This window comes from Mus caroli, chromosome 18 (genome assembly GCF_900094665.2).
Source record: "Mus caroli chromosome 18, CAROLI_EIJ_v1.1, whole genome shotgun sequence".
Taxonomy (NCBI): domain Eukaryota; kingdom Metazoa; phylum Chordata; class Mammalia; order Rodentia; family Muridae; genus Mus; species Mus caroli.
The window spans coordinates 39,579,127-39,603,221 of record NC_034587.1 but is presented as its reverse complement, the minus strand read 5'-3'; the positions used below and the strand labels follow the sequence as shown (position 1 = coordinate 39,603,221).

The following is a 24,095-nucleotide window of genomic DNA, read 5'->3' as shown; positions in this document are numbered from 1 at the left end:
GCTCAGTGGGTAAGAGCACCCGACTGCTCTTCCAAAGGTCCAGAGTTCAAATCCCAGCAACCACATGGTGGCTCACAACCATCCGTAATGAGATCTGATGCCCTCTTCTGGAGTGTCTGAAGACAGCTACAGTGTACTTACATATAATAAATAAATCTTTAAAAAAAAGAAAGAAATAACAAGCTATGTCATACTTAGGTTACAGAACATGGGTAAATGAAATCCATGTCTAAAGTCCAGTATTCAGAGGAGAACTGTACCATGTCAGACAGAAGAGCCTTGAAGTTCTGGATAGCTTCCTCCCGTTTGTGCTGCTCTCTCTCCCGATCGATCTCCTTAGTTTGCTCAGAGCGTGCCTTCTGAACTTCTCTTTCCCGTTCTCGAAGGCTTGCCTCAATGCGGGCTTGCCTCTCCAGCTCTTTTTCTTTTTCTGAGTCTAAATTCTGTAAAAATAAAATTACATTATCCTCTTTACCAACTTCATTAAGATTTTTTCACAAGCTGGGTGGCAGTGGCAAACACCTTTAATCCCAGCACTCAGAACTAGATAAATCTGAGCTCAAGGCCAGCGTGGTCTACAGAGTGAGTTCTAGGACAGCCAGGGCTACACAGAGAAGCCCTGGTTTGAAACTAAAACAACAAAAATTTTCCATAAAATATCTTGTCAAAAGTATTCAAGTACTTTTCCCCAGAACATTACAAATATGTCTTCCCAATCAACCACGAGACTCATAATTTCATCTTCTTAATCAACTACGAGAAAAATTCCAGCCCCAGCATCAAAGCAACATACACTCTTAAACAACATTAACAAATGTAACATAGGGTATAAGAGCAGTAAGCAGTAACAGTTACCTTAGCTATTTTCTCTATGTACTGTTTGAAAAGGTCTTCTCTCATTGATGAACTATCCACCGCTTTGTATCGTGGGTCACTTTCTACTTTGTCTTTTACTTTGCTCCATCGAGATTGACTATCCAAGTGATGGTTAGATAACAGTTCAAAGAAATCTGATTTAATCTAAAACAAGTGAGAACAGGATGATGCACTATGAGAAATCCTCCATGTTTTGAGTAGTTAACAATCCAATAACCTACCACACTGTACCAGACAGCACTACACAGACCGCAGCACTGGGGTTGGTTACAGCCGCTGTGCTCACTCAAACTGAGCTGCACATAGTGTTAGCAAGAGCCAGGCTTATGAAGTAACAATAAAATACCCTAATAGGAAGATGTATCAATGGCTTATTTTATAAAAACTAGATGAATAACTTATGCTCATAAAAAGTAAAAGAAAATTTCAAAAATCATTCAACACATATAACAAGTTTTTATGACTTGATGTCAAATGCCTAAAATAAAAAGATAAAAAACTAGCTGGGCGGTAGTGGTGCACGCCTTTAATCCCAGCACCTGGGAGGCAGAGGCAGGCGGATTTCTGAGTTCGAGGCCAGCCTGGTCTACAAAGTGAGTTCCAGAACAGCCAGGGCTACATAGAGAAACCCTGTCTCGAAAAACCAAAAGAAAAAAAAAAGATAAAAAACTTGTTACAGGGCAGTGGTGGTGCACACTTTTAGTCCCAACACTCAGGAGGCAGAGGCAAGAAGATCTTTTGTGAGTTCGAAGAGAGCCTGTACAGAGTGAGTTCCAGGCCAGCCAAAGCTACACAGAGAAACCCTACTTCAAAAACCAAACCCCCAAAACAAAATAAAAACCAACTTATATTTGCTTTTAAAAACACAGTATTTATACTGACCTTCATAAGAAAACTAATAATTCTGTAATTATTAACCATTAGTTTAAAAAAGTATTTCAGTGTCTGTGATTTTTAACTAGCTAAGTATACATGTCTCCATTTATTCTGCTATAAACCCAGGGAACATATCTGTCACATACTAGCACAAATTTAGTGTCAAAGGCCCTGAGTAATACTAAACTTAGCCCTCCAGTCCAAGAGCAGTCTGTTTAACAGAGAGGAAATATAGGAGGCACTTGTCTCATGGCTCGCCACTGAGTCTGAACTATGGTATTAGGGCTACAGCAGAAGACACCCAAAGTCAGCTCGATAAAGGATTCGGGCCAAGCATCCCTTTACCACTGGGATTAAATATTTTTCCTTGCTGTCTGACCAAGGAGTGCTGTCTGACCAAGCATTCTGCTTCAGAAATATTTTTAAATATCAGCTATGGCTTTTTCTGTTATTAAACTTAAACCTTAACCTTTTGATTAACTTTTAGATTAATAAAAATGCTCAGAAGCCCAGTTTTTCAAGTATTAAAGTATTTGATGTAATAGCATAATTTTTCTATTCACCTTGCCAACTTTGTACCTAATAAATATCAATCGTAGGTGTGTCTGATAACCAGAAGGCAAAACTACACTAAATAGTAATAAATATAAATATACTGTGTCAAACGGTTTGTTCTAAGCCGTGAGAATTTATATTACCTTAAAAGTCTCTAAACATGTGAACTGTAAGTTAGTCTTTAATGTGTGTGATACTTTAAATAAGCTCTTACATCATGGCCCACGTGCTAGAGCTGCTAAGCACAACAAGTAGTCAATTCCTGAATAAATGGCAAAAAAAAATGACATTTACCATGAGTTTAATTCATAGTCCTGTTTTCTATCCTTACCACAGCAAAAATACTTACACCACATGGCATAACATTTTAATTAATTAATTAATTAAAACACCAATTTTCTAAAAGGGTTAACTCCATGCCTACAGCATCAAATGTGAGGTATGAAGAATGAAGTATTTACAATGAGTAAATTGCAGTAAACAAAAGTTTCAATATTGGCTTTTGCAAGCAAAATGCAATAAGCCAAATAAAAGCAAACCAACTCTAGGGAGGTGGTTTTTCATAAACTGGAAAGCTGCACAGAAGCAAACCTCACTACTCACTCACACAGTCAATTACCTCCTGCTGCTGCTGCCAGTCTCACCACTAACAAGGCTACAATTATCTTCTAATTTTTTAAGTGTAAGATTAGCAGAAACAATACAGAGAGAGAGTGATAACATTTTTATTAACCAAATACTTCACAAAATGTGAACAAGAGATCTACTTAACCCTTATAAAACAACTCTGGTCTAATAATCCATTTTGTATTTTTTTAAATTAGCTCAGTCTCCTGTCTTTTATAAGCCAGAGGATAAAGACGTCAGGGGGAAAAACTAAGACTAGTTAAGTACCCAAACTGCGGACGTTAAAGCAACAGTACAAGTAGGAAATCTTCTAACAGCATGTGCACCAGTGATGAGCAGCTCTTAAAACTAAACTAGAAAACTGCAAAGACTAACACTTAATATAAAAAGAAAATCCATGTTATCTCAAACATGTTTAGAAAGTTATTGTAAAAGTGCAATGATAGACTATCAAATGACCATTTACTTGGTTTTCTTTAATTGAATATGTTATTCTAAAAGTCAAAGGTAGAGGACTGGAAAGATGGTTTAGCAGTTAAGAGCACTAGTTTCCCGTCCAAAGGACCAGAGTTCAATTCCCAGCACTCACATGACAGCTCACATTAGTTCCAGAGCTTCTGACACTCTCACACAGACATACATGCAGGCAAAAGACCAATGCACATAAAATGAAAACTAAATTATATACTTAAAAAAAAAAAAAAAAGTAAAAAAGCAGCTGCTTATGTGATTTTAAATGAACATATGAAATGTGATTTCTTTGTTCACATGATTTTTCTGTATGTTTAAGAAGCATAATAATTTTAAGTCACCTGTAAAATAATTGTATAAAAATTTACTTTGAAGCCATCAGATAATCAGAATTCTGCTATTACTGTCAAAGGCTGTTTCATCTAACACTCTTACTAACTTAATTGAAAGAGGCGTCTTAAAAGTGAGCCTTAGGATCACTTCCCTAACAAGGTTTCTTAACAGAATCTGTAACATTTTAGCTTCCCACGGTCAGTAGCAATTCTGAATGTCAGGAATGATTAGGCTCCAGAAACCCTTTCCCCTATGACAAAGAGACCGGAACACCAAGGAGAGTGACTGTTTTGATGGCTCAGACACCACTGGTGTCATCTCCCCACTGTTCTGCCTCCACAGTGGTGAGCTCTCTGTTCCTGACATTGCTATCAAATGACATTTCAGATGCATTAATCTTTAATAGCTGACCTTTAATTCTGATAAGCAATAATTTATATGTAAGATACGTTTACTAAAAGATTAGAAACTAGTTTACTAAAGTTATATTTCTATAGAATACAAAGAGTAAGAAGTTCTTTGAAATTCAAATGTTAACATCTAAAAAGACTTCTGAAATCTTAACACACTTTAGTGATCTCAGAGCATGCAGTTCTAAAACCCAGTTCCAGGTTTACAAGGCACCTTATTTATGAGAATTTAAAGCAACTGTATACAGTTTGCTTACATTCATAAAATAAGCCTTATGAAGAGAAAGTGATTATAAATGTGTACAACAATTGTGCAAATCCAAGGAAAACACACATCCAACTGCTACCGCCTACAACGAAGCACCTTACCTTCTCCCCTCTCGTCTTTGAATCTTCTTTTTCTTTCTTCCTTGCAGCCGCCACAAATTCATTAAACAATGCTTCTCTATCTTTCATCTTTTCAATTGCTTTGAATCTTGAATCTTTAGCATGTTTGGCAGCAAATTCACTGAAAGTAGCTCTGTAAGAAAATGGTCAAGCATGCCAACTTTAATTGACTATTTCTGTTTCTAAAACAAGCATAAAGGAATATACCACTTTCCTAGCAAGAACATATTCCACAGACCTTCGGGTCCCAAATCCAAACTGACCCACAGAAAGGAATAGAAAGAGTGACAGACTGAAAATGTGGTTAGTGAGTGTATGCTATCAACCCAGATTAGGGGAATATAATAAATTACTTTTTAATAAAGGCACACCAGGAATGAAGAACACATGCATCTAGAGACTTAATGACTCATTATGACACTCAAGGGTGTAGCCAAGGCTTGCTTCAAACACAGTGGAAAATCTTTTCTGACTACTCTTCACAAACTAGACAAAGGACATAGGGTAACTTATTTAAAGCAGATGACTACAGATGAAATGACAGTGAGGTACCTGAAGGAGAGAATTCCTGAGGTATACCCTACTGGAATTCATGTGCAACACAGGGGCTACAAACTTACAAGAGTTTGGGCACTAAAAGAGCAGAGAAAGAAGTCCTAGAGACAGGAGTCCCCAGAAGACTGACTGAAGGATAATTCCCAATGGGGCCTCAAACACAACCCACTGTTGAAAAGCATGGCATAACCACTTTCTCTGTCCCCAGGATTAGAGTAAAAGAGCAGGGCTGAAGAAATGGCTCATCAGTTAGGAGCACGAACTTACTACTGCCCTTCTTGCAGATGACCTGAAGTCGGTTCCCACCACCTACCTCAGATGGCTCACAAACAACTCCACTTCCAGAGAGCCAACACCCTTTATGATCGTTACAAATGGAAAATGGGGCTTATTTAATCTCTTTTAAAATAATTTTAATTAGAAAAACTAAAATGCATTATCTCCCATGTTAAAACAAAGATTGTATTATTTTAAATAGGATTGAAAATCTTGCCTAAACAGTTTGTGTGCAACCATAATAAAATTTAAGTTATTGAGAAAGCATACCAGAAAAATCAACCACACGTAGTCAGTTAAATATCATCTTGTTCATGATACATCAAGCACCTTACTTTATAATTTCAAACTAGAAAAATAATGGTTTAACAATATTTTTTTAGTCTAAAAATCAAAATTTAAAAGAATTTATTTGAGATATTTATGATACATAAAATATCTGGTATCTTTTACTCTAATAGACTACAATGAACTTTTTTAAGCATTAGATTCCTATGAAGTTTTTGGGATAGTGGCTTTGTTTTGTTTTGTTCATAGTTTATTTCTCAATCTTCAAAAGCACTATTTTAAAACAGCAGATGGGGGGGGGGAATCCTCTTTGGGAAATAGGCGGATAAATGGTAGAGAATAGAGAAGTATATTTTGACCATAGAAAATACATTTGAAATTTTCATTATAAGAACGAAGCTTTCATTAGTTTACATACATAGATATTTATGATACGTTTTCATTCTTTCCTACTTGGAACAATCTACAGTATTCTAGTACTAAAGAGTTTTGTTTTGCTTTTTTATATCGGTGTTCTCCAAAATAGTTCAATAGATAATATTCTCTCACATTTAAGTTATTCTCGTTTTCTTCTATTTACTTGATAAAAGTGTTATTTATGTGCCAGAGTTACAAGAGTCAATGAAGCAACATAGCACACCTCAGACATCTTACCTTTCCCTCACAAAATAACCTGCAGTGTACAGATACAAGCACTTTGACACTTCTATTTGCCCAGAAAGCACACTGGAGAGACCAGAAATACAGTAGGATTTACTCTCCTCTGTAAGAGAGCACCACTCCTGTTGCTTTTAGAATTCTGATTATTCCCAGACCAATGAGGGGTTTGTTTAGTTGGTTGGTTTTTTGGTCAATTTAATTTTTTGCTATTATTGTACATACATGTGCATGATGTGTGGATGGGTGTGTACAGGTGGAGTAAGAGGAATCTTTGTGGGAATCAGTTCTCCCCTTCTATATTATGAGGGTTGTAGGGCTCAAACTCAGGTTGCCAGGCTTGAAGAGTGAGCACCTTTACTTAGTGAGCCGCCTCCTAAACTACCATTAAGAAGTTTTAGTCAGTATCTCTTTACTAATTGTAATAGTAAATGGCTTTACTAAATCGTTTGAATATCCTATGGACATAAGTCTTAACTAAGAGCAAGTCAGTATCTTCCACAGTCACGAAGTCCAGAGAAATAGTAATCTAACCTACTCACATTCCCAGTGTCTCCCGTAAGTCAGTCTAACTATGACCCGCAGTGTACGCTCTATGAAAAAGCTCAAGCCTGTCTGTAGTATGAAATTTCAACCCCCAAATGTTACACTCCGCAGAGCCACAAATACTCATTAGTTTCCTATACTTTGTACGAGCAAAACATTTCTTTTTACACTGTGGACTTAAAAAAAAATTACATTAAATATACTCTAATCACTCCTCCAGAGTTGTTTGTACAAAAAAAAAAAAAATTGCTTAACAAAAATAACCTGTACTGTAAGTGTCATTTAATCCAGAAACCCATGCTTCTAGCCTCTCACTGTGGAATGCCCCATGGAGCTGGAGTTGTAGCTGAGTGGTATAATGCCAGCCTACTGTAGAGCTCCCAGTTCTAGTCCTTTTGTCTTTTCATATAATATATTCTGACCATGGTTTCCACTCTCCACTGGGTTTCAATTCTAATACCTTAAAACTTAAACAGATATACACTTCCACAGCCACGCATGCAGTACAAGTCTATAGACACAATACTTGGGAGGCCCAGCAGTCTGAAACACTCTTAGGCAAAATAGTAAGAGACACTGCGGCAGAAACAAAAAGAAAATAAAAACAAACAAAAATTCCCCCAGGTACTGTTGTTCACAGTCACAAGCAAACCATGAACAATTCATTCTTCCTGTCTATACTATTCTAAGCAATACCAGAATGAGGCAAGCTCCTGTCACAACTATCTCATTTGCTTGCTGCTTTATCTATTAAACAGGTCTAACCTGATTACCCCAATCACCCTGTCGCACATCCCACACGAGCTCAGGGAGAAATGCACACTGAGAGGTGACTACAGTAAACACATACCTGGGATTGAACTTTGCTTCTTCCATCATTTTTTTGAAATCTTCCTTGGCTTGCATTATTTTGTTTTTCTTTTCCCTGCGTTCTTCTTCTGCTCTGGTCTTGACATACTGATCAAACACCTATTCCAAAAAAAAAAAAAAAAAAAAAAAAAGCAATGTGTTAAGTCAGTCTTTTTATTAGAGAATTTCAAATTGAAGTCTCCATAGGAACCGTATAGTCGGTGTCAATCACTAACGGTAGATTATCTCCAGCAAGTCTCACTCTAAAGCGTCACCAGAACAGTACACAAGCACACAGCTCTCCAGAACCAAGGAGAAAAAAGCAGCCAGTTTCTTTTAATTTCAATTCAAGAATGCAACAGTTACAGTGAGATTGAATGAATTTTAAGAGCAATTCCTAGTTATGTTCTATTTATACACATAAGCAAAAATACATTATTAAGGGACAACTACTACCCAGGCCTACCTAGGTTCTGGGATGCTAGTAATAGTTCTTGAACTTGGTAACTTACATTCATCTTATAAACAGTCACTCATCATTTGGCATTTCTGTGTGTATCCTTTTCTTCCTAAGTTAAGTTTCTGGGGCTGAAGACTTGGCTCCATCAATAAAGAGGAAGTGCCTGAGTTCAGATTCCCAGCACCCACAGAAAAGCCAGGAACAATGGTATATATACATCTATACCTCAGCAGTGGAGGGAGGAAGGGGTAGACAAAAGAATCCATAAAATTTGCTGGTAAGCCAGGCTAGCCAAATCAGTAAATTCCAGGTTTAATCAAAGATTCTGTCAGAAACTAAGATGGACAGTGAGGAAGATACCCAGTGTCAGCCTCTTATCTTTACTTGTACACACACATTATACCAACAGAACACAGACATGTTTACTGAAACATGAGACTATTTAAGTGTCAAGTCAACAACATTCATGCTGGAGCTGTGATCTTCTATCTTGTAAAGCTCTGTCTACCTTCTAAAGCTCTGAGTATCACATTAAAATAAAGAGACAATCCATTGAAATATCAGAATTATCTGCACCAGAACCAAAACTCCTGCACACAAACTATTCTGTAAAAACACTATTTTATAACATATCTATATTTATAAAACTATTGTCACAACATACAATAAAAACTTTGACCCTAGCCAGGCGTGGTCGCGTACACCTTTAATCCCAGCACTTGGGAGGCAGAGGCAGGTGGATTTCTGAGTTCAAGGCCAGCCTGGTGTACAGAGTGAGTTCCAGGACAGCCAGGGCTGTTGTTTTGTCTCGAAAAAACAAAAACCAAAACAAACAAACAAACAACACTTTGACCTTTAGGCTACCTTTTATCCAAAACAACACTAAGGAGACAAGTCTTAAGCTAAAGCGATTGGTTAGTAACAAAGGATGTAATTCTAGATTAAGATATTAAACAACTTGGATTTTTTGTCATCAAAATACAAACTTAGATAGGAAATTATATGTGCAAATGTTTAATGAGCATCTATTTGCTTTCTCCTTAACTTTTAAATAAAAATAAAAACAAATCCTTAAGATATTTATCCTTGAATGTCAAATACGGATTTCTCTTTCCTCTCAGAAAGTAACTAGTTTTTTTATTTTTAACTTTAAAGATTGATTTATTTTTATGTGCATTGATATTTTTTGCCTGCAAGTATCTCTTTGTGAGAGTGCCAAATCCCCTGGAACTGGAGTTACAAATAGCTGTTGAGCTGCCATGTGGGTACTGGGAATTGAACCCAGGTCCTCTGAAAGAGTAGCCAGTGCTTTTATGTGCTGAGCCATCTCTCCAGTCCCAACACTAGAGTTTAAAGATAACTTCCTTAGATAGAATCATTTCCACACAGAGGCTCTGTCTGAAACGTAGTGTCTTTGTTGTACTGCAACTCTAACAAGGAGCTCAGTTTCTACCACACTGGCAATGTTCTGGAAGTTAAAGAACTTGAATCCGAAGTATAGTTCTTGGATTTCACTTAAGAAATTTTTAGCAACATAAGAATGCATTATAAAATGTTAAGTCTTCCAGAGCTTTTCTAACAGGGAATGATCCAAACACCACAGACCAGGAACAAAACTGCTGCAGGAGTGTATATAATATGTACATATGTATGTATGTAAAGAACGTGTGTGCGCATGTATGACACAGTACATGTATGGCCTGCTTAGACTGGTTTTCTTCTTCCATCATGTGGGTCTTGAGAAAAAAACCTCAAGTCAGGTATGGCAGAGGTTCCTTTATATGCCGACCCACCTTGCCAGCTACAAACTACTCATTTCAGGTGAGACCTATCAGTGCTATTTAAAAACCATACCAAATAGCAATGAAGGTAAACAAACAGACTGGCCAGGCAATGGAGATGACAAGCACCAAATGTGCCTGCCTTACTTAAAGGCTGTTGGTGTGGCTATAGCAAACACAAGAGAAGAACTTTAAGAGGAGTGACTACATGTAAAACATTCCATGTCTAGAATCTGTTTTCTCTTCATTGAAATGGGATATGTACTAGACAATTTTAAGAACAACAATTTAATCTGATTTCTCTTAAACTTAATTAAATTCTCTGGCTACTGTGTAGAAAACTTGAAACCACAGAACAACTAGAATAGAAATAAAGGAAAAAGGAGGAAAGGGGACTCCTGAAAAGAAAACCAATAAGGAGCTACAAGAAAAGAGTCCACCTTAGTGGTTTAGGGTAGAGTTACTGGTAGGGGAAATAACGAGTGAGAGGCTAGTTACATAATGTTTTGGAGGTTGACTTACTGAATAGAACTAGGGAAAATAAAGGCTCAAGTTCATTCATGGCTATAATCCCAACACTTGGGAAGTAGAAACATCTAAAACGTGGCCAGTTCATGTTTTAGACTCTAACAAAACAAACAAATCAAACAAAACAAAAAACCAAGGCCGATTCACAGTATGTTGACAGCATACTGACAGTTACATGCCGAGAATGAGATGATCACTCCTGAACAGTTTAAAGAAAGTATTCAAAACGCAACAGCTACAAAGCTTAAAATGAGCATGCAAATATACTTGGAAAGTCATGTTGTTCTACTATAAATATCAAAGCACAGACACTACAAATATTCTCTCTTCATTAATGTTCACAAGTAGGTCTGCATGCAAAATGATAGGACTGCTGAGAATCACTCCAATCGTTACACTCTAAATATTCAAAATGAATAGCACTGCTGCCAAAAGAAACTTCACAGCTCAAGTGTACTATGAGGACATGACTCAAGTACTCACCATTTTACAGAAGATGGTACAGAGAATTTAATTATTACATAAACTGCAAGCATACAATGCTTTGGAGCAAGAAGCAATTACCATGAGGTGATACTATGCCGAATCATCAGGGGAATGACAGCTAGCAACAAGGTGACTACTTCATGCACCTCTAGTTCAGCAGACACCTTGAGGAGACCACCTCATTTCTCTACAATTATGAGACAATCACTTTAACAAATCCTTAGTTGTTGGCATGCATGAGATACAATGCCAAGTGCTACACCTCCACAGTATTTATATAGATACATGCATAGACAAGTTGGCACACTCCTTTAAAAGGCAATAAACAGTGGTTATGTCTACTGGGAATTATAGATGGGTGCTTTTCCTTTTTATAAAAATTGTATTTTGCTATCTTCTACTCTAATAGCACAAATTGATAAATGCTTTAGAAATAACTTTTAAAACTGCCACAAATATAACTTCATTAACTATGAAGCACGAGGACAACATGTTCTTATAAAAGTAACAAAAATAAGCCGGGTGTGGTGGCGCACGCCTTTAATCCCAGCACTCGGGAGGCAGAGGCAGGCGGATTTTTGAGTTCGAGGCCAGCCCGGTCTACAAAGTGAGTTCCAGGACATCCAGGGCTACACAGAGAAACCCTGTCTCGAAAAAACAAAAGCAACAACAAAAAAAGTAACAAAAATAATCTGGTTCCTAAAGTGGGAAAGCCTCTGCACTGACGTACTAACTAAGCACTAAGATGCAAAAGTATACTGTGAAGTATTATTAAGAAATAAAGTGTGAGGACTTCTAGAAGACCTGGGTTCAAGTCTCAGTCCCCACATGGCAGCACTCAACTGCCTAACTCCAATTCTAGAGGAGCTGATATCCTCATACCAATGCACATTCAAAACAAGACAAAACATCCTGGCAGTGGCTCAGTCTGAACGGTATGTTTTTACTGCAGCAAGAGACAAGTGCCAGAGGACTGCCAGGTTAGCCAGCCTGGGAGTTTCTGTCTCAACACTTAAACACTAAATTTCAAAATGGTAAATTTTCACTGTTATAGCTCCTTTTACCTGTTTTCTTTCTTTAGGATTGAGAAGCAAGTACCGAGGGTCAAATACTATCTTGTGCAACTCCTTCTCCCATGTTGAAAAAGCAGACACCTTTAAAATAAAAAGAAAGCACTGCCTCATAATTAAGATACTCGACTCCAGAAAGGTCATAATTTTGCTTGAAAACTACAGGGCATCTTTTTGTAAAGGAGACATTAAAACCATAGTGAAGTTTCCATCACTAATAAATTAAAAGCAGTGGGAGGCTAGCAACAGCAAATTTCCACATTAATTGGCTCTGACCATTTCTTTGTTATAAAGAAATAACACACACTTCATTGCTCATTAAAAATAACCACTACTGTGTGACATTTTAAACGTAATACATCAGAAAAAGCCTTGAAGATTTGCATTTTGATTTCACATACTAACTGCAATCTTGTGATTTTAAAATTTAACAGTTTACTTGTTCAAACACATTTGTGACTACAACCAAAAAGTTTCTTTCTCCGTTAAGCTTCTAATATCATAAGTATCAGTTATTTCACCAAAAATTGTTCTGAAGATATTGGAAGAATCATATATACCTTACCTATCCGAAGTAGTCCGAAATTCTGTAATGTTAATACTCATATGTGTTACCGAAATTATATGACCCAACAAATGTTAAATGCTACTTATACTTTAAAGGACAGTAAAATGCCACTTAGTTAAATATAATATAAGCCAAGTAAAAGGCCACTTCACAATGTGTACAGTAATTTAACAGGTTCCCTTATCCTTCCCACCCCATTTAATGAGCACTAACCTTAGATTTGACCTTTTAGCAAGACATATTTATATTACTTATATAAAACAGAAATATCTCCCCCAAAGATTGTTTTCTGACCCCTCTCTCTAGCAGCATGTCCTTGAACTGCTTCATTCGAGCCTCCAGAGGGACAATGGCCCTTTCTCGGGCAGCTTTAATTTCAGCTTCCATGGCAGCTTCTTTCTCTGAATCAATGTCTTTATTATCATCTCTCCTATAAAAAATAAATCATAAGGTGATATTAATACAATGGATACAAATCTTACTAAGTTCTTAAAATCAGTGGAATTTTCAAGGAACTAGAAGCAGCATATTTTTGACATAACAAACCACCCTGAGGATGTCATATAAATTATATGGCACAACTTCCATTCTAATAATAATAAAATTACAATGCTTCTAATGTTACAATGGCTACACTGGTTAAGAAAGAAAAAAATATATATATATATATATCTTTAATGTGCTTTCTCTCTCTTACTTCAGTTGTTACGTAAGGTGAACTAAAAGAAAAGGGCTTTTCTGGCATTGCTTACAAAACTATGTTAGAATCAAATAGAACATAATATATTTTTAGTTCTTGAGATAATATTTTTAAAAATTAGCATTTCCCAAACTATCTTATTATTAATTCAGGAAATATTTTAAGATACATTAAAAATTATGAAAAGGTCTTAGTAATTTCAAATCTTTATCTTAAGAATAAAATTAAATAACTTAAAAGAAAAATACTGTGGCCAAGTGTATAGTGAGATAAACACCTTACCTAACCGACATTGTTCCTCACTTTCTGGTGACAAGCTGACTTAAGTTGAAGGGCAGGTCTCAGAGAACATGGGCACAAGAGTAGTTTGGAGGGAGCACTAGGAATTAGGATGGCTCAGCAATGACTTAGCCTACTTCATGTTTATCCAAAACTACACCTCAGGGCTAAGAAAGGGCAGACCTATTGCTTGTGTCTACACAAGAAGACATAAACAGGAAATCACGCTATGTCTCAAAACATATACACTATTAAAAGAAGGCCTATATTTGTATAACTAATCCAAGAAATAAATCCAATGTACTCAGTGTATTTGAACAAATCTTCCTTCTTAAACATGATCAACTACATAAAACTATTAAAGTTGGTTTATATTCTTTTTTTTTTTTTTTTGGTTTTTCGAGACAGGGTTTCTCTGTGTAGCCCTGGCTGTCCTGGCACTCACTTTGTAGACCAGGCTGGCCTCGAACTCAGAAATCCGCCTGCCTCTGCCTCCCGAGTGCTGGGATTAAAGGCGTGCGCCACCACGCCCGGCTGGTTTATATTCTTGACATAAGTTACTGGAAGATCAAAACCATTCTACATAGTAACCCAAGAGCTACAAATGGAGCTAAGCCTAATTAATAATGAGAGGAAACTAGCAATTGGGGATGGCTCAAAAGAAATAGAAAACACAATCCATGACCCGCAGGAGCTTAGGGAGAGTCTGTGACCTAAGACATGCACAACATAAACAGGTAAAGCCATCTGCCAAGCAATATACTTTCTTTACAGAGGAACTACTTAAATAGTTAGAGGAGCTCAAAGACAGCTACGAAATATGATAAAAACAACAAACAACCTTTACAGAATTACACTAAATGTCACAATACAAACTATCACTATCTATCTCAATAAAATACATAAAAGGAAAACTTAAGCCAGGAAAAACAGGCTTTTAGCTTTGTACCTAAATAGAGAAGCTCGGGCAATCCACATAAAGGACTTCTTTGACATTCTCCTGATAAAAGCAGTTAAAACCCTTACAGAGATGTCTATAAGAACAAACAATTAAAAACAACCTAAAAGTTTAACATCACAGAAATATCTAAAATTATGGCACATAAACAGAATGAATATATTTACAATTAATTATTAAGACAAATGTCTTATTTTACAATTTTTAAAAACAAAAAATTACATAGCCACAACTAGTAAAACTACATTTGATTAAGGAATAAAAAGGTCAACTATGCAAATGAGAACAGCTGCCTCAGTTATAGGATTATGGTAGCTCTCTTTAATAAGATCTTAATTTAACATTGTTGCCAATAAACAGGTATTGAAAGAAAGCTCTCTTTACCAGAGTCATCCTACTCATCTTCTCAGCACAATCAGGCTAAAGTCAATCTGTCCTCTTTCAATCAGGACTATTATCAACCAGTCCTAATAATCGCCTTAGACTTTCATATCTGCTGACAAACAGTAGTCCCATTCACATACACCCTCAATTCCAACTTTACTCCCCCAGTAAAAGTAACCTCACATCTTGCCCACACTTGCTCCTAACCGTTATCTTCCAGTGTCTCTCAGTACTTTCTAACTAGTGAGTCCACTCCTTCCCAGGGAGGAATGAATAGTCTCTAGGAACAAGCAAGTGAGAAGATAAACACATATAAGAAAAAGGTGTCCATTTTAATGACATCCCTTGAATGGAGTTTTTGAAGGTTGATATAAATTTTATTCTTAATAACCTCTAGACCTATTAAAGTCTACAGAAAATTAATCAATTAATGCCTAAATTTCAGCTAGCTTCATAATATCTATTTGTATGACCAAGTATTCCGAATTTTAACAACAGACCACACCATCTCTACATTATAAAAGCTAATTAATATCAGGTCCAAGAAAGAAACTATGACAACTGTTTCTTAATCACATAGATATTCCACATTCCCTTCCAATCACAAAGTGACAACCTCATCAACTCCATCCTGGAAATCTACTGGAAATGCACAAACTATGTATGCATTACTTACTTCCGCTTTTTGGCTTTAATAGGCTCATCTTCATTCATTTCTTCCATTAATTCTTGTTCTTCTTTAACTGTAAGATAAAAATTCATTAAAACACTGAGTAAAGCATACGCAGGCATTAGTGAATTCCCAGCCACTGATTCTTTCGCTAGTCACTGCTGGAACATTAACATTCCCTTCGATGCATGAAAGGCTGCCATTTACAGTCATGTCACTCACTTGCACTCATTGAGAACTGCCACTTTTGGATGGAAAGCATTGTTGGAGCCGGGTGCCCTAGCAAAGACAATTCAAACACTGTTATCAACATTTACACACACATATTCACAAGCTTTTTAAAAATGTAGTTTGAATAAAATATCTACCAAATAGTTACTCTTTAATTCAAAATGTAATATCAATTTGGTTTCATGTTTCCTGCCCAGCCCTTATCTTTAGAATGTGTGAGTAAAATTTGCTAGTTTTTAACTTTACAAATAAGTAAAACTCCCAATTCATAACTCATAACATTTTTTTAGAATGAATGCTTATGTAAAAAATTTTACTCAAATATAAAGAAAATGTTCCAAAAACACCCAAAAGCAAATCACATGCTTTCTTGGCACTGTTTCCTATGATTGTAAAGTGTCATCACCACACAGTATCATACAAAGCAAATAGTACTCAAGTTGAAAAAGAATGATAGCACTGCACCAGATAGGCAGTTACACTGACCCGCCTGCCAAGTACTGAAAAGCACTAATGCCAGAGCCACATCTATGTGCTCCATGTAAACTTCTTGGTCACTTTAAAGACAGTACTAAGATTTGTTACATTAGAAATGTTAAATGATTCACCATATTTCTATATTATTTATGAGTATGAGTTCCATTTAAAACACTGAATAAATATAATAAAAATTGAGTTAAATTGCCATCAGGAATTATACAGCAAAAAAATTACACACAAGTGTTTGTACCCAATATTCTGAAATACTCTCAAAAGAGGCAGTAGATTTTAACATGTCTTAAAAGCTAAGGATTTCTATATTCAAGAAGAAAGCTATTATCTAGTTCAAAGGATTTTTGTTTTTCTGGTTGACGGGGTCTTATTATGTATATGTAGCCTTGCTAGTCTAGAACTCATTAAAAAGACCAGACTGGACTGGATTCAGAGATCAACCTGCCTCTAGCTCCCAAGTGCTGAGATTAAAAGTGCATGCTACCACATCCTACAGAACTGACTTTTATAGTTTTATGAAATTTTGCATTTTGTAGACTATAAAATTTTAGAAAATATAAAAAAATCCTGCATAGTTTGATTATTGCAAACTGTATCACTAGTACAAAAGGAGGTGGAAGTCTATCTAAGGGTTTCATTAGCATTAAAAGCATTAAGCCAACAGCAACAGTTCCAGCATCTCAGACTAACTGAAAATATTAGCAACAAAGTTAAAAAAAAAAAATCTACAAAATAAACTATTATTCAAATTCTTTACATTTTTATTTCTTATTGTATCCAAACCAGAATAGCAGTCTATTTTTTTTTAATTAAATTTATTTCAAATGGCCTTTATACTATTCATCAAATAGTTAAAAGGGGTTAAAATCAGAGGATGAATTCCTAATTTGAAACTTACTTAGCTTCTTCATGTCTTCCAATCCTTTTTTATGAGGGGGCTCTTGAATAATTTTGTCAACATCTGCCCTTCCAATCAAATCATCGGGCCGGTCCCACATAGAAAGGCGGGTGGTAGGATTGTAAAAGAAGACCCTCTCATCACCAGTCCAAACAACACACCTAAAGATAATATAAAACACCATTTTCAAAAAACTTTGATAGCTAATTTAATGCTAACTCTAAGAGGGGAAAAGGACAGGCAAACAGTAAGACAGTGATAGGTCCTAATTAATAATGGTTTTCATAACAGTTTTCAGAACAAAAGAGATGAATGAATGATTCCAGAAATGCAAATTCATCTGTAGATGGGAGTTTAAAATGCCAGTGCAACCAAACTTAAAGTGTAAGTTCAAAGGCAACAAAAACACTACTAATAACTCTATAGCTTAAAAAGCAAACCATACTACCTAATAAGTTCTTGTTATTTCTTAATAAACCAACATCACACATCAAATGCAAACCTGATCTAATGATAGAAGATGTCAAATGTAGAGGACTGCACTGGAACCCCATAAAGCACTGCAGTCCACTAATCCTACTTTTACAATTAGAAAACTAAAGGTATAACAAAAAAAAAAAAACGTGTATGAAAAGGACTTGTAAGTTTAGCATTAAATATATAAAAGTATAGTGAGTCAAAATTTACAGAAGCAACTATAAGGGAAGGAATGGATATTCCCTTCAAGTTTTTAGAGCAGACAAAGTCCAAAGGAAAGCAGATCTCTATGTCCAGACAATTAGAAGTCAATCAACACTTTTAAGCTCTCAAAGTAACCTAGATACTGAAATGAACGAAGGATCCTATGTTCAAAGAAATCTAAAGCAAAAACTACATTTCATGAAATTACACACACACACAACACACCTAAAACTACTCAAAAGATAGCAGTTTTCAGAATAGAAATAGAAACAACTTAAAAGATAAACAGAAAATTTAGAAACTTGAATAACTGATATTAGGGTTTGAGCGCTGACTCTGAATTTAAGAACACTGCAGAGGCCCCTGGTTCAATACTCAGCACCCACATGGGAGCCCATACAGAAACAGCTCTGTCAGTGGATCTAATGCTTTCTTCTGGCCTCCCTGGGCACATGGCACATAGACATACAGATAGGTAAAACACTCGCACACATAAAATAAATACTTCCAAAGGCATAATATGAATGTATGCTGTATGAAGTACAGATCAGTAAACCCCATAAAACGTAACTCCAAGAAAACCAGACTAGACACAGAAAAAAGCAGCCATGAATAAAAAAATAAAAGGACAAAAATTCTAACAACAACTAAGGATTGAGGAGGTGAAAGATCCTGGCAGAATGTAAAAGGACACAGAAGCCCTGAAATTGGCAAGATAGACGTCAGTGTTAGCAGAACTAGCTTCACTGATTTAGAAAAATAGAGGTGCACAATGCTCTGGCCACTCCTTGAACCTGTGTGTCTGCCAATGTTCTGACCAGGTGTGTACCCATTGCTGCACCTTCATTAGACTCTTTCCTTGTACCCCTCCTATACCCATTTCTTGAGAATAGACATTGTTTAGATCTGGAAATCCCCTACTCTCCCCCTTCTCCTCCCCCCCCCCAAGGGCCTATAAAAACTGGGACCTCTTCCCCCTGGAGGTCGACTCCTCTACCCCTGCGTGGGATATGAGTCGTCCCCAGAGCTCTGGCTTTCCCCGAATAAAGCCTCATGTGGTTTGCAACAAGCTCGGTCTGTCGTGAGTTCTTGGGTGTCCGCTATTGTCCTGAGGCCTGAGCGAGGGGCTCCTTTCGGAGTCTTTCAGAGGGGAATGGCAAAATTTATATGAAGTAACTTTATTCCTTAGCAAGAGCCCCACAGGGTAAAGTACAGAGAAACATCTTTAAAGTTATGGAAAAACGAATTACCAACCAGAACTTCACATCCTGCAGAAACAAAAAATGGAAAAGTATTTTCAGATGAAGAGAAGCTAAGAGGTTCCAATCTAGAAGACAACTCTAAGAAAAATGGCCTTCATGCTGAAATAACTCAACAAAACCCACATTTTTAGCAGTAAGTAAAACACAACAAACGGTAAATATAAAAGAATTTTTCTTTTTAAGTTCTTTGAAATTCTGTCTATTGGCATTTTAATGCACGTAGCAGGTGTAAGATAACTAGAACATTAGTCAGTGTGTACAATACAGGCTTAAAGGGGCCTGTCCAGCAGGTTTATACATACAATAATACATTTATTTAAAACAAAATGGAGATTAGGTATGATATTTTCCTGAAATAACAACTGATGACAAGAGATGTCCTCAAAAAGCCAATAAATTAAGCAGAATGCTAAAGAAATTAAATAAATTGCAATTATGATAGAATAGAGGAAAATAATTATATTCCAAATTCAACAATATCAAAACTTATATTAACTGTTAATAGGCTGAAACTATTATGGTTGAAAAACATATCAATAAAAGCAAAAACTGACAGAGGAGATAAAAACATTACACTAAAAGCTGTTTCTAAGAAACACTTTAAATATAAAACCATAATAATGTTGAAATATAAAAATATAAAGTCATAGTAAACAGGAAAATAGAGCTGGGTGTGCTGATACACACATTTAATCCCAGCACTCAAGATGTGAAATCTCAAACCCTGGGACAAGCCAGGCAGTGGTGGCACACGCCTTTAATCCCAGCACTTGGGAGGCAGGCGGATTTCTGAGTTCGAGGCCAGCCTGGTCTACAGAGTGAGTTCCAGGACAGCCAGGGATATATAGAGAAACCCTGTCTCAAAAAACAAAAACAAAAACAAAAAACAAAAAACCCTGACAAATGGAGAAGGTACCCATTCAACATATCAAAGCAGAGCTGGCCACCAGGTTCTCCCTGGAGCTGGGCTGCTCCTTCCTAGATAATTTTGGTTACCTGTGTAACCCTTCTGACCTCTTGGTTTGGCTTGCCCCTCTCTTCTCCCTTCTCCCATGGCCCAGGGTCAAGTCCACTGCAGACTTTCCCAGACATCCCTGCCTCAGGCTCTGCTCTCCCTTTATCTACAGTAAACTTTCTCTCCAACCACACCTAGGAGCAGCCACACCCTCTCATTATTTCTTTTGTTTTCTCTTTTTTCATTCACAGTAGAGGTGGATCCCCGTGAGTTCAAGGCCAGCCTGATCTACAAACGGAGCTAGTTCCAGGAGAGTCAGAGCTATGTAGAAACCCTGCCTCAAAGAATAAAATAAAAAAACTGAGGAATATACACCACCAAACAAAGTAGAAAAGAATGGCTGGGCTTCAGTTATAGATAAAACAAGCTTCGAGACAAAGAATACGATGAGAAACAGGGAGAGGCGGTCAGTTCATAAAGATGAAAACAAGATGCAACAATTACAAAATGTGGACAAGCTTGCCAATGGGGCCTCAGAAAAAGCAGTCAAGAATGAACAAAATACATTAAAAGTGGCATGGTGGCCAAACACTACAAAGGAATCCTGGTTTGAAAACTTACATTAGAGCAGAACTTTACTAATGACCTAAGAACTTAACATAAAACAAAAGAGCATGACATCAATCCACTGCAAATTAAAAGGGACACCTTGACACGCAAGCAACATTTATCCAGGAAATGCAAAGCATTCAAAGTCCCTGGTAATTGATCATTTAAAAAAAAAAGGGGGGGTGGGGGGAGCCAGGCAGTGGTGGCACATGCCTTTGCAGCACTTGGGAGTTTGAGGAAACTCTGGTCTACAGAGTGAGTTCCAGAACAGCCAGAGCTACAGAGAAACCCCCCTCTCAATAAGGGGAAGTTGAGGGTGAAAAGAATCAGATTTGTTTTCTAAATTACTAAAACATCAAGGTAGCCTTTAAAGCTGATAAAGGCTTCTGAAAAACCTACAGCTAACATCTGAAAATAAAAAACTGATTTGGTCACAGCAGATGTGGCTCAGTACTTGAGAGCTTTTACCATGCATAAGATCCTAAATTCAATCCCTATTAAAATAGGAAGGGAGGGAGGGAGGGAGGAGCAGAGAAGGGAGAGAGTGATGTTAAGACACTTTTAATCCCAATGCTAGGGAGCAGGACAGAAGAACTCTTGTGAGTTTGAGGCCAGGCTGACGTATATAATGAGTTTCTAGGACAGCCAGACACTATCTACTTAAAAAAAAAAAAAAAAGAACCGAGCTGAATGCTCAGCATTGGTACAGGGAGTAAGGCAAGGTTGCACTATAAGAGAATCAATAAAAGAAGAAAATTAATGAAAGACATAGAAGAAAAGCATTTTCATTTGTAGATGACAGGTTCAAGAAATCCCAGAGAGGTCCCTAAAAAGTTGTCCTCTGACCTCCAAATGCGTGCCATGGCACGTGTGCAGTAGTCAACAGTATCATAATGCCTAGGACTATGTCTAGCAAATCATGGTCAACTCAACAGTGAACACTGTCCTCAAATTAGAGGCCTAAACTGGCAGTCTTTTCATAAATTATCTTCACGAATCAAGAAAGATGTTATTATTCTCTCCAACTTCCCTTCTGTGTAGCTCAGACTGCTCTCAAACTCATGAAACTCCTACTTCAGCCTCCAATGTACTAAGATTATATGCAAGTAACATCACAGCAAGCTTCTCTCTTCCACTCTTCTCAGAGCAGAGTCAGAGCAGAAACCACATATGTGTATTCACAGAAGCTGTCAGAGAACCTCAGAATTAAACAAGAAACACAAAAACATTCATCCATAGTACTACGAAGAAATAAATCAATGAGTGAGGTGTACTGTAACTTTCAAAGTGTAAATGAAGGCCAGTGGGCTGAAGGACAAGCCGGTTAAAGCAAATATGGCAAATTAAGAACTAGAGACTCTCAGTGGTCACTATACACACACTGTGTGTACTCAGCAGAGAACTAGAGACTCTCAGGAGTCACTTGCACACATATACTCAATGTAAAACTACAGAATCTTGGTGATCACGAAGCACATGTTGTATAAACTCAACATAGAACTACGAAAACTCAATGGTCACTATGCACACACTATATAAATTCAATATTGAAGAATTCTTGACATACTTGCAAATTTAAAACTTGCCAGAACAAAATACTGAGAGAATTAAAAAAAAAAAAAAAAGAAACAAAAAAGAAAACAGAAAGGGTCTACGCAATTTTCAGTAAATTAAAAAAAAAAAAAGATAAACTCAAAAGGCTTTTCTATGACATTTCTGTTTAAATGTATATGCAGGAGGAAGAGGGGTTACACGTAAGGTCAAAGACCACCGTCTGGAGTCAGTTCTCTCCTCCTGCCATGTGCATTCCAGGTTATAAAGCCTGGTAGCAGATGCCTCTATACGAAAGTATTTAATAAGTTACAAAAGTATTTAATAAGTTAAGCACACAGGACCTAGAGTAATTGAGGGCCACTTGGGAAGTGGAGGATGAGGAAGGAGCTCAAGGTCTTGCTCAGTTATAGAACATGCTCAAGGTCCTCCTGACTTGAAAAAACAAAAAGCCACAGACTAATAATGAATGGAAAACAAAAGCAGTCGTCACTGTCCACTATAGTATAGAACTATTAAAGTAACTATAAGCTAAACTCTAATAATAAATGGAAAAGTTAATTAAAGTCTGTGACCTTAAAAATGTATATGAGAATTTTCAAAACTTAGAACCAAAAACTCATTGGTTTCTAGAGAATAAGAATACAGGACTTCTAGGCCGGGCGTGGTGGCGCACGCCTTTAATCCCAGCACTCGGGAGGCAGAGGCAGGCGGATTTCTGAATTCGAGGCCAGCCTGGTCTACAAAGTGAGTGCCAGGACAGCCAGGGCTACACAGAGAAACCCTGTCTCGAAAAACCAAAAAANAAAGTGAGTGCCAGGACAGCCAGGGCTACACAGAGAAACCCTGTCTCGAAAAACCAAAAAAAAAAAAAAGAATACAGGACTTCTAATTTGACCTTACTAGAAATAAAAAAGATCAATTAACTTGACTTCATCAAAATATTAATTCTGGTGCTGGAGGAATAGGTCAGCTGTTAAGACTGCTCGTCTAGATGACCCAGGTTCAATTTCCAGCAACCACATAATGAATCACAATTGTGGGTAACTCTCATTCCAAGAGATCAGGATGCGCTCTTCTGGCCTCCAGACACTAGGCAGGCACATGATGCAGTCATACACGCAGGCAAAACACTCACTTTAAAATCAAATGAAATAAATATTAGTTCTATGGTACTAGGGATATGACCCAGACCCTCACATGCTGCTCAGCAAGTAGTCTACCACTAGGTACTCCACTAACCCTAAATAGAAAATTTATACAAGGTGTCAGAATAAAACAGATTCAGATAAACTGGATACATGTAAAAGCAAAAGGGTTAAATAGCAATATATAAAAAAGATAATATATTACTTTTACTACCAAGCAACGCCCCCCAAATTAGCAAACACTGCAGAGTATAGCTAATAAAGATGAAAGTGCCCAACCTCATCAGCATTCTAAGAGAACAGTAGCCCAGATGGCCACAGTGACAACGACTGCAATCCTAGCACCCAAGACACCAAGACAGGAAGAACCTGGCCAACCTGAGCTACACAGGAGGATGTCTTGTCTCAAAAACAAAGATAAAAGTAAATACACAAACATTCCTTTGTCCAATCATCAGGGAATTGTAAAATTTCACAACACTGGTATAAACAGCTGGTGAGCTCAAGGCTGCTGTCTGAGAAAACTGGCAGAATCCTTAAAGTCCTCCAAACTCTAATAACCAAAATTTTAAATAGCTATTACCATTTGCCTCAGCTTTTTCACATCTAGGAATCAACACAACAAAACCAGTTGAGTATGTTCACAAATGACCGAACCAAATAGTTACTTTTGTAATG

At 37.0% G+C, this 24,095-nt stretch overlaps 1 protein-coding gene across 3 annotated transcripts in view; it reads right to left on the bottom strand.

The window, feature by feature from the left end:
* Nucleotides 1–24,095, bottom strand: part of Tcerg1 (transcription elongation regulator 1) — a 61,605-nt gene that overhangs the window by 6,961 nt on the left and 30,549 nt on the right. For all 3 annotated transcript variants that reach the window (XR_002376977.2, XM_021150562.1, XM_021150563.1), the window contains 9 exons: nucleotides 17,212–17,372; nucleotides 15,813–15,869; nucleotides 15,597–15,663; nucleotides 12,894–13,029; nucleotides 12,026–12,115; nucleotides 7,708–7,826; nucleotides 4,518–4,668; nucleotides 856–1,020; nucleotides 261–443 (listed from right to left, as the gene is read on the bottom strand). Coding sequence is in view for 2 of the 3 variants with exons in the window: in XM_021150562.1 (XP_021006221.1) it covers nucleotides 261–443; nucleotides 856–1,020; nucleotides 4,518–4,668; nucleotides 7,708–7,826; nucleotides 12,026–12,115; nucleotides 12,894–13,029; nucleotides 15,597–15,663; nucleotides 15,813–15,869; nucleotides 17,212–17,372 (1,129 nt within the window). In the remaining variant the exon portion in view is untranslated. The remainder of the gene's footprint in view (nucleotides 1–260; nucleotides 444–855; nucleotides 1,021–4,517; nucleotides 4,669–7,707; nucleotides 7,827–12,025; nucleotides 12,116–12,893; nucleotides 13,030–15,596; nucleotides 15,664–15,812; nucleotides 15,870–17,211; nucleotides 17,373–24,095) is intronic.